At 32.5% G+C, this 10121-nt stretch overlaps 1 protein-coding gene across 2 annotated transcripts; it reads left to right on the top strand.

Annotated features, from left to right (window-relative positions):
- Nucleotides 1–1341: 1341 nt before the first annotated feature.
- LOC129287093 (protein HIGH CHLOROPHYLL FLUORESCENCE PHENOTYPE 244, chloroplastic) lies at nucleotides 1342–6100 on the top strand. 2 transcript variants are annotated; one of them, XR_008587593.1, is made up of 11 exons: nucleotides 1342–1517; nucleotides 1611–1855; nucleotides 2254–2352; nucleotides 2462–2656; nucleotides 3024–3116; nucleotides 3199–3294; nucleotides 3394–3534; nucleotides 4300–4503; nucleotides 4972–5111; nucleotides 5229–5817; nucleotides 5928–6100. XR_008587593.1 is itself a non-coding variant. In XM_054923246.1 (8 exons), exons 1-8 carry the CDS (start codon nucleotides 1367–1369, stop codon nucleotides 4474–4476), a joined length of 1197 nt encoding a protein of 398 aa, XP_054779221.1. In that variant the 5' UTR covers nucleotides 1342–1366; the 3' UTR covers nucleotides 4477–4727. The 2 variants fall into 2 exon arrangements, 1 of the variants encoding a protein (XP_054779221.1); XM_054923246.1 differs by lacking the exons at nucleotides 4972–5111; nucleotides 5229–5817; nucleotides 5928–6100 and having other exon boundaries at nucleotides 4300–4727.
- The last annotated feature ends 4021 nt before the right edge of the window (nucleotides 6101–10121 follow it).

Genomic DNA, 10121 nt, shown 5'->3' with positions numbered 1-10121 from the left:
TTAATATTAGGATAACACTTGAATGATTGATGGCCTATAAATAAAGGTCATATTCAAAGCATATGTACACTAGTAAATGTGAATTCTTTTTTATTATTTTCTCTCTCATTTACTGTATTGTCTTGTTTTTTAATACTCTTAGCTATATTTTATGACAAGCTTATTAATGTGAGATTTACTGTACTTTTTTTATATCAAATCAATGTTAAATTTAAAGGGCATTTTAGTAACTTTACGGACCAAATTTTAGTCCTCCTGATCAAATATTTTTGTTATCTGATCTTTTTGCTGAGTTTTGTGAGAATTGGATAAGAATGTTTTGCTTGACCGTGAATTGTTCCCATGCCCGGTCTGATCAATAAGGGGGGAAAAATCAGTGAGCAAAGAACCCGTAGAACTAGAGGAAAAATAAATAAATAAATAAATAAATAAAATTATTATTTTTGTTGTTATATAATTATTATTTTTGTTTTAAATGTATATTATTTAAAATAAATTAATATATTCACGGTTTCATTTTTCTATTAACCAACTAGTATTTTAACTGGTTGAACACCCGTTTTTTAAACCATGCTTTAAACCAATTTTTCTTCTTGACTTTTTTCTTTTTTTATTCAACTTCACATCAAAATATAATTAATTTATACTTGTATAGTCGGAGACTTGGAGTCCCCTGGATATATCCTCCTTTCACTTTTCCCTTCTCTTACCCTCTTTCCTACTTTTATTAAATTTAAACTATCCAATTTTAATCTAAATAACTCAAATTAAATATATTTATTTTTATTTATATATTAAAACTTATAAAAAATTAATAAATATTTTTTATTATTAAATTGGACAACTCAAATCTAACGTGAATGGTTCAAATTTAATATTAAAATTATAAAAAGTTAATTAATATTAAATTTAATTCATTTATATTAAATATGGATTGTTCATATTGATAATTAAATTTGATAATTTATTTAACTTTTATAAATTAGCTACTAAGATAAATTTTGAATAGTACAAAAATTTTAATATTAAGTTTGCATCACCTATTAAATTTAAATCATTTAAATTACTGATTATATTTGATAAAAATTTTATATTTTATATTTTAATAAATATAACATAAAAATAAAAATAAAAATAAAAAATAATTTATTTAAATTAACTCTAGACCATTCAACTTTAATAAAAGGTGCGAACGAGGGAAGTCAAGTACGCGAATATAAGCCTTGTATTTGCAAAGAATGGAAGGGAGTCGGACACGTTGCTGTAGAACTGATCCACTACTCATCCGACGTGGCATCATTATGATCTACCAACTCTTCTTTTTCTCTTTCTTCTTCTTGATCCTTCTTCAGCATCTCAGCGAAGTATGGCGCTGAGGGCCGCTCAGCTTCCAATGCCTGCCAGAATTCACCTCACCACTCCTCAGTTTGCTGCAAACGCCCAACTTTCATGGCGTCGTACTGTATCGCCCAACCCAATCGTCCTTCTCCCTTTCCTTTCACTTTCTACCTCTACTGGTTCGCTCCTTTAATTCTAATTTAGGTGCACTTATCCGGATTCTGGTCGTACGGATTTCTCTGAGCTATGCATTTTACAATATTGTTTATCAGGAGGAATATTGCATAGAAGCCCGCCAGTGAGCTGCACGGCGCAGGTTCAGACGACGGGGGCGGTGAATCTAGGTCCTGGCACTCCTGTCAGGGCAACGAGTATACTGGTGGTTGGCGCTACCGGAACTCTTGGAAGGCAGGTTGTGAGGCGCGCGCTTGACGAAGGCTACGACGTTAGGTGCCTCGTCAGGCCTAGGCCTGCTCCAGCTGACTTCCTTCGAGATTGGGGAGCCACTGTTGTCAATGTACCTTTTCACTTAATTCCTCTCTGTTTTTTCAACCAGTTCTATCTGCGTTTACCATTCCCTGTCTTCTTTCATTCCCTTGACGTTGTATTTCTTCTTCGGTCACGTGTAGAACCATGCCAGCAGGCGCTAATTATTTTCTGAAGCTCATTGTTTGAGTATCTCAACTAAGAGCCCAATTTCATACATGTTTTTTTTTATCATCAAAATTAGAAGAAGCACAGCTGCAGATAATGAGTAAATCTGATTAAATTTTCCATTTTTGAGTTATCTTTCATTCTTATTCAGAATCTTCTGTGGCATTGATTTTTAGGCATTCAGCGGATCCCCCTCAACCGTAATATCTTTTAGCTCCTACAAGATATACATAAGCTACTAAGTTTATTTCTTTTGGGCAGGCAGACCTCAGTAAACCAGAGACAATTCCTGCCACGTTGGTTGGAATACACACGGTGATCGACTGTGCCACCGGACGTCCGGAGGAGCCCATTAAAACTGTAGGTTTCAGATGGAGGATTTTATTGCTGTCTTTCGTTATGTAGAATTATTTTATCAGAAGACTTTGAATACTCTAAATAGTGGACTTTATCCATTCATTCTGTTTAGGTTGATTGGGAAGGAAAAGTTGCTCTTATACAATGTGCTAAGGCAATGGGAATTCAGAAATATGTCTTCTATTCCATCCATAACTGCGATAAACATCCAGAGGTTCCACTGATGGAGATCAAATATTGCACCGAGAAGTTTCTCCGTGATTCAGGCCTCCAACACATCATTATCCGTTTATGTGGTTTCATGCAAGTAATTACCCCCCGAAATTGATGTTTTGGGCTTTCTTCTGTAACCTTTTAGGGCGCATTTCAAATTTCAATCAATCTTCTGATTGACAGATTAACATTGCTGACAATAGGAAAATCTTGTGGCCAGGCAACAATTTTGGAAAATCTAACATAGTAACATTACAAATTTACTAACATTTTTATTATGTTGCTTCTTTCAAACTGTTTCCTAGTGCAAATGATGTACGTAAACAAAGCAAGGTTTCTTGGAAAGGACATATTCTGTGTTGTGCATTTTGAATCCTGAGAAAAAGTACGGATAGAAATCTATATATTAGATTTTTCTTCTATGCTGCTAATACTGAAAATTTTGACGCAAAATGTTGCAGGGTCTTATTGGGCAGTACGCGGTTCCAATCCTGGAAGAGAAATCTGTTTGGGGTACCGATGCCCCAACAAGAATTGCTTACATGGACACCCAGGTTAAGTATTGCATCTCTGGTTCCTTTTTTGTCTATTCGGTTTCTTATTCCAGGTCTCTAATCAATTTCTACTTTTTTGTAGGATATAGCTCGCTTGACATTTATAGCCTTACGGAATGAGAAAGTAAATGGGAAACTTCTTACATTTGCTGGTCCTCGTGCATGGACAACGCAAGAGGTATACATTTTATGAGTTCAGGCTGTTCAGCCAAGTAACCAACTTGCTTGTAATCACATACCTTGCTCACCAATCCTTTCTTTTCATTCTTGATTTTAGGTGATAACGTTGTGTGAGAGGCTTGCTGGTCAAGATGCCAACGTGACTACAGTTCCAGTCTCCATTTTAAGACTCACTCGTCGGTTGACCCGGTTTTTTGAATGGACAAATGATGTTGCTGACAGATTATCCTTTTCAGAGGTATTATTTCTTCAACAGATGTTTTATGAAGACAACATGACATATATCTTAACTCCTGCACTTCTTTTGAATATTAAAAATTTGGTATCTTAGATAACGAATCTTCTGGGAATGGTTCTTCAAGGGTGTAAAATCCTATGCATAAACTTCATTGACTTGGTTGGTCCCAAAAAAAAAAAAAAAAATCCCATTGACTTCATTTTTTTCCCGTGAAATTTCTCTTGGTGTACTCACCTGACGGCTGTCGCTACCTATTAAATGTCACCACAGCCTTCCTATTAAAATCGCTGGCATAATAGCCTTCCTATTAAAATCATATGCAAGATATTATTGTTCGTCAAGCAAATAGGTTGACAATTGTAGCTTTTTTAAGTACACTTTCCCATGTTGAATCCTGCTTTAAGTTCGTGGCTGAATGCTTCATTACATTGCTAAATTGTAAACCAATAGTGAGAATTCCATATGAATGAGATTTTGGTAAGTTATTGGATGTTCAGACCCTTAAATTTTTATACACATTTTACAAAATGAACACAAAATTTGAAAATCATAAATATGTGATTTGTTCAGCGTGGAAGTTGGCATGAGCACTTTTTTTATGATTTCACAGCTGTATGTGTTGTATATCTGAGTCATCAAGTAATTTTGAGCACCTAGTTTTCTATGCATATAGAATATAGATAGCACATTGTTTTTATTTCACTGGTGGTTAAATATGACTATAATGGGGCTAATCAATGATGATTTAAATGGGAAACTATGCAGGTGCTAACAAGCGACACCGTTTTCTCTGTTCCGATGGCAGAGACATATGATCTTCTTGGCGTGGATCAGAAAGATATAATTACATTGGAGAAGTATTTGCAGGACTACTTCACAAACATATTGAAGAAATTGAAGGATCTTAAAGCACAGTCAAAGCAAACGGATATATACCTCTGAAAGATGGGTTTATGGGGGGGAAAAAAGGTAATTTATGCAGAAAGATGGACGCATAGTTAACACCGTTTATTGGTTTTATTGGACAATAATTAAAATTTGGTTCTTGTACTGCTCCTTCCCTTTCTTCTCTTTCCAATTCAAAGTGGTACTGCTGCCATGCACTGTTATTATTATTATTTTTTCTTTTCATAGTTAAGCAACTTGAGAAGAATTTTTATGAGATACTAAAATGCATTCATATTGCTTTTGAATACTGAATTCTGCTTACCTTAATCGCTAAATATGAAACTTACCATTAAAACTCTTGTAAGCAAACAAGTCTATATGTGCACGTTGATCTTATTGGCTTTTTCGATTTTTCTTTCTTGCCTGAGTCGGTTCTATTGATTGATTGATTTTTTTTTTTAAGTCAATTGAATTGAACGTAAGATTGATTATATCTGATTGACTCTTCAATCAGACGGACTAATTCAATCCAATTTTTATTGCATATAGAATGTCGTCATTACTTCATGGTAGGAACTGATGATAAAGCCGATCAATTCTCAAATGTTTGGGATCATGAACGCGGAGGCCCTTGCCAATTGCATCCAAGTTCTCCACAGGCCATTACTAAACTGGTACTCAACCAAAATGTACGTAAAATGTGAAAATTTCGAAAGTTTGGGAGAATTGTGAAAAGTAGCTTTCCCTTTAAAATGTAGATGCTCGTTTTCTGCTTTAAACTTTCTTCTTAAAACATTGTGGTTCAGGACTTGAAAGGGAAGAGAGACAGAAAGCACTCTCAAATGAAAGGAAATTCTTCTGTTTATTCTTGTTTTCACGGTCCGGCCCAGGTCTACGAAAGGAAATTCTGACAGGTCCATAAGGCTTCAGCGTTCAACTTCTACTTGTCCAGTTCAAGATGACTCTGAATTTTATGGACGGAGTATGGTCTGGCTGGGCTATTCAGATCGGCCCAGTAAAAAATAATTTCTACGTATGGTTACTGAAGTATAACTAAGTTTCGGTCAGTGGAAATGTATAATGATTAGAAGCAAAATATGATATCGAAGCACTCACTTCCCAAACAATGGTAACACTTGGAGGAAAATATAACATTGTTGATCAAGTGTGACGAATTCTCCTGTAATTAACAAGGGTGGAAATTGACAGTGAAGTAAGCAATAATAATATATTCAAACTATATTTGGGGATGTAGTAGGTATAGTGAGAATACCAATCCTACAAGGAAAACGAAGTGACTAGAATGAAATCTTGCCATCAAGTCGTCGTCTAGCTTATGTGGACTCTACTTTGTCGTCGAGTTTGCATGTTTGCTTCCGTCATCTTGCTATCCAGGTTTTCTCTTTGTTTCTTTGCCGGTGCCTAGTGCCTTCGTCTCGCTGCTAGAATTGATGCTTTGCTTCATTATTGATTTTTAGTGATGTTCTTTAGTTCTTGATATACAGAGAAAAAGGATGAAGAGGAGAAGCAACCACGGTGAAGTGCGAAGGTCCTAATTCTGGCCAATTATTTCCTGACACACGTTTCCTCCGATGATGCACAATTGCTCTGCTTTTCTTCGATTATGTGATTTTTAAATCTTGAATTTCATATTATCAAGTATATTTTAATTCATTTAGGCTTACCAAGTATATCTTGATTCTTGGTAATTAATCAAATTTTAACATCATATAATTCATCAAAGGTAGTGAATGTTGCGACAAGTATAAAAAAGACCATGAGAGGCACCTGTGAGGGGAGTGGAACAGATGATTTTGAATCTTATCAAGAAGGGTAGAGGAAGACCGAAGAGAACATTTTTAGAGGTTGTTGAGCGAGATGTTTTAATTAATAATATTTTTAAAAACTTAATAAATGGTAAAGCATAATGGTGTCATATAATTTATGTGGCTGATCTCATCTAATGAGATAAGGCTGCTTTTTGTTGTTGTTGTATATTTCATCCAAGGTATCTAGACTCTAGTTCATATTGTTTATTCTAATATTTTTTGTTTTCAATTTTATTTTGATTTTTTTATCTTTCAATTATCCAATTTTTTTATTTATTTTATCATTATGAATTCTTTTTTTGCTGCTATTAATTTTTTTTGTTATTATTATTATGATTTTTAAAAGAATATTATTATTTTGCATTAACTTTTTGTTAGGTTATTAGAGTTAAATTACTAAACTTTTTATTGGGGTGTGATTTTGTTTGATTTTTGTTGGAATTGTTCTAACATCTATAAGAGTTTATTGATAATTGTTCCATTTATAAGAGAATTAACAATTTTTTTATTTAAATATTCATTATATATATATATATGAATATTTGTATACATATAAATTAAATTACATTGTTTTAATTAAGTTCGGTTTAACTCTGAATTGACCCTCGGTTGAACTATTAATCCTTGACCTGCTGCATTAACTGATTTAATGATTGATCTAGTTTTCATCATCTTGATACTTAACCACAATCCCTAAAGCTAATAATTTAAGAAGACACGCTTTTAAAAACCCTAATGATTAATTAAGAATACTTTTGAGTAAATGAGATCTCAAAATAGAATAGTTTAAATTGAAGACAATAGGATAAGGTCCTTAAAAACATTTTAGATCAAAGCTAAAAAGGTTTTTGGAAGCATGGAAAGATTGAGTGTTTAAAACTAAATGTAAAAGAAAATCAAAAGAGTTATTTTCTCAAAATTAGACCATCCATCGTGGCCAAGCACACATCCTCCATGGCTCGTGATATAGAGGCCAAAGGCACAATCCACCATGGCTAATTACAATAAGGTCATTTGCTGTGGCCAAACTCATTGTTCGCCATGACTGACGATATTATTTGTCATGGCTAATAGAGGTTTTTGTTGTGGCCAATTGATGACAATAATAGATATGATAGCATTGGATTTCAACTTTCACGGTGCCTAACTTTCAACTCAAACTTTTAAATGAGTGATCCAAGCGCCCACACATAGACAAATAAGTAATTTAATTAATGACTCTAGTTTTATAATGATTTGATATCAAAAGAGAATTTCAAACACTTCGAACTATAAACATACAACCATAGCTATTAGCATCCACAATCAAACCAAACATACTCATCACTCATAGATACACATGCATAACACTTAACTCACATCCACAAGCTATAAACATTCAGGTTACACCTCCCAATATTTTCTATCAACTAGGAGGTTAATCTAATTGGAGGTAAATAACAATCCTTACATATTGTGCAAACCATAACATGTGCCTGTAATATCCACCTTAACATTATCAATATTCACGACACAATTATAACATGCAACAATAATTAGAAGTCATTGATCCCTCCTAAATTTATTGTAAGTACAAAAGGGTCAAATCAATTAAATATTTGAAATACAATAGAAAACCTTTAGGATCCCAAACAAAACCCTTTAAATATGTAGTTTAAGTTCCAACATATTGATTTTTAAAAGGAAAAATTAATCATTTGATCCCTGTAGTTTTGACTCAATTATAATTCAGTTTTTAAACTTTAACTCACTATAATTCAGTCCCTAAAGTTTTGACTCTATTGTAAATTAATTCCTGAATTTTGTCTCTTGCAATTTAGTTCCTAAAATTTCAACCTCTTAAATATTAGTCCCTTTATTTTAAAAAATAAAATTATAAAGATTAAAAATATTTTAAAATTTATTACTAATATCTTAAACTACTAAACCCTTTTAATAGTTATAAATATTTAAAATTTTAAAATATTTTTAATCTTTATAATTTTATTTTCTAAAATATAGGGACCAATATTTAAGAGGTTGAAACTTCAAGAACTAAATTATAAGAAGTAAATTTTAGGGACTGATTTACAACTAATAAAAACTTTAAGGATTAAGTTACAACTAGAATAAAATTACAAGAACTAAATGATTAATTTTTCTTTTTTGAAATTATAGGAAGCATGGTAGACAAAAGCAAGCAAAACATGGTCAAAAATGTTATTTTAGCACATTCTGACACATAGAGGGAAAAACATAGTCAAATTGTCTATGCTCGTGGCATGTGGCATAAAGAGGTCGATTTGACCTCTGTGCCATGGCTTTTCACAAAATGCCGCGGCGCACATTCCCCTATCATGACAACAAAATACTATCATGATAGCTTTTTAGGATGAATTTTAGACATGCACTATTTTTACATTTGATATTAGATTAGAATTATTTAAGCATCCACACAAAGCTTATTCAATAAGCTAACTAGTGATAAAAGTTTCATTCTAATCTAATACCATATGAGAATTTTAGACACCTAGACATCAAAAGTATAATTTTAAAATAATTTTTAAGCATCCAAATACCCAAATATCATTAACCCATTTTGAGACTTGAACCAAGTTCAATGGACCGTTAGACACTTGATTAAATAGTTAAATAATCATTAACACACCAAAACTAAGATTTGACTACTCTATGTCCCAATTTCACACAAACAAGGCCCTTATATGAAATTTTTCAGATGTCATCCTTAGACCACATATACACAACCTATAACATATAATCTTTATTATTATACATAACCACTGATAGCTCACACTTGTATTTATATTTTAGACTTTGCCACAAGTATTATAATAAAATTCACTCTGGCTAAAATACCTCAAATCTACACAATATACAAGTACAGTATTATTATTCATGCAATCATATCACACCTTACATGACACACACAAATCACCACTTCTTATACTTGTAACCAAAAATTAGCATTTTACTACAAGTAATGTAATGAATACACACTCTGAGCTAATTTTATCATATATTTTCATATATCTACCAAGAACCAATTCTACCACACCCATATAATACACTCTTTTATGTCATAGCATACGACTCGGCAAGAGCATCAAAATGTATTACACAAATACATGAATTCTTAATTGACAACCTTAACTTTATATACATTCACATACATAAACTCAATTAATAAAGGACATTATGCCAATAGTCTGGGTACTCCTTATCCTATTCTTTCCCTTATCTTCTCTCTGTCTCAAAACCTGTAAAATATAAATTTATGGGGTGAAACAATGTTTTAGTAACTAAAATAATTCAAAACTATTTATTAACAGGAATAACTATAAAAAAAGTAAATAAAATCTTGTTTTCTCAATAGCATGCATGCATGCATGCATGCATACATATTAATATGTGTAAATTCATTTTCATCAAATTACTTTCATACACTCGCATAATCATTTATCCATCGAACCTCCATGCTCCCAAATTGAATCTGTAGGCTCTCCTGGATCCATAATCATGTCATTTTAAACTATTCAAAATAAATTAGACTTCAAGGTCACAATCATCCAAAGTGTACCAAAGTTAAAAATAATTTAAAGGACGTGATCACATCATTACATTCATGCAATGTTCAATAAATAAAAAGTCTTAACATTAACAATATAACATCATTAAAACCATAAATCAAAATACTCAAAGACAATGGATCCACAATACTAAGCCTCAAGGGCTCCTCGACACACCACACTTAGTTCCTCTCCTAAAAATTGTTAACCATATAATGAGACTTAAAAAGCCTCAATAACTAATGCCAATTTATAATAACATATGCAAAAAGTTATTGTGTGCTTGCTAAGTGAGAAAACAACA

This window comes from Prosopis cineraria, unplaced genomic scaffold (genome assembly GCF_029017545.1).
Source record: "Prosopis cineraria cultivar Desert tree isolate PC_DT_omini unplaced genomic scaffold, ASM2901754v1 PC11, whole genome shotgun sequence".
NCBI classification, from domain to species: Eukaryota; Viridiplantae; Streptophyta; class Magnoliopsida; order Fabales; family Fabaceae; genus Prosopis; species Prosopis cineraria.
Note: the sequence above shows the minus strand (reverse complement) of the source record. Positions and strands in the feature narration are given on the sequence as shown.

Bases quoted from the DNA above. Each gene is read 5' to 3' on its own strand.
- LOC129287093 (XM_054923246.1), top strand. From the start codon at position 1,367: ATGGCGCTGAGGGCCGCTCAGCTTCCAATGCCTGCCAGAATTCACCTC. The intron at 1,856-2,253 runs GTACCTTTTCAC...TCTTTTGGGCAG, and splicing joins GGGGAGCCACTGTTGTCAAT to GCAGACCTCAGTAAACCAGA. The intron at 2,353-2,461 runs GTAGGTTTCAGA...CATTCTGTTTAG, and splicing joins CGGAGGAGCCCATTAAAACT to GTTGATTGGGAAGGAAAAGT.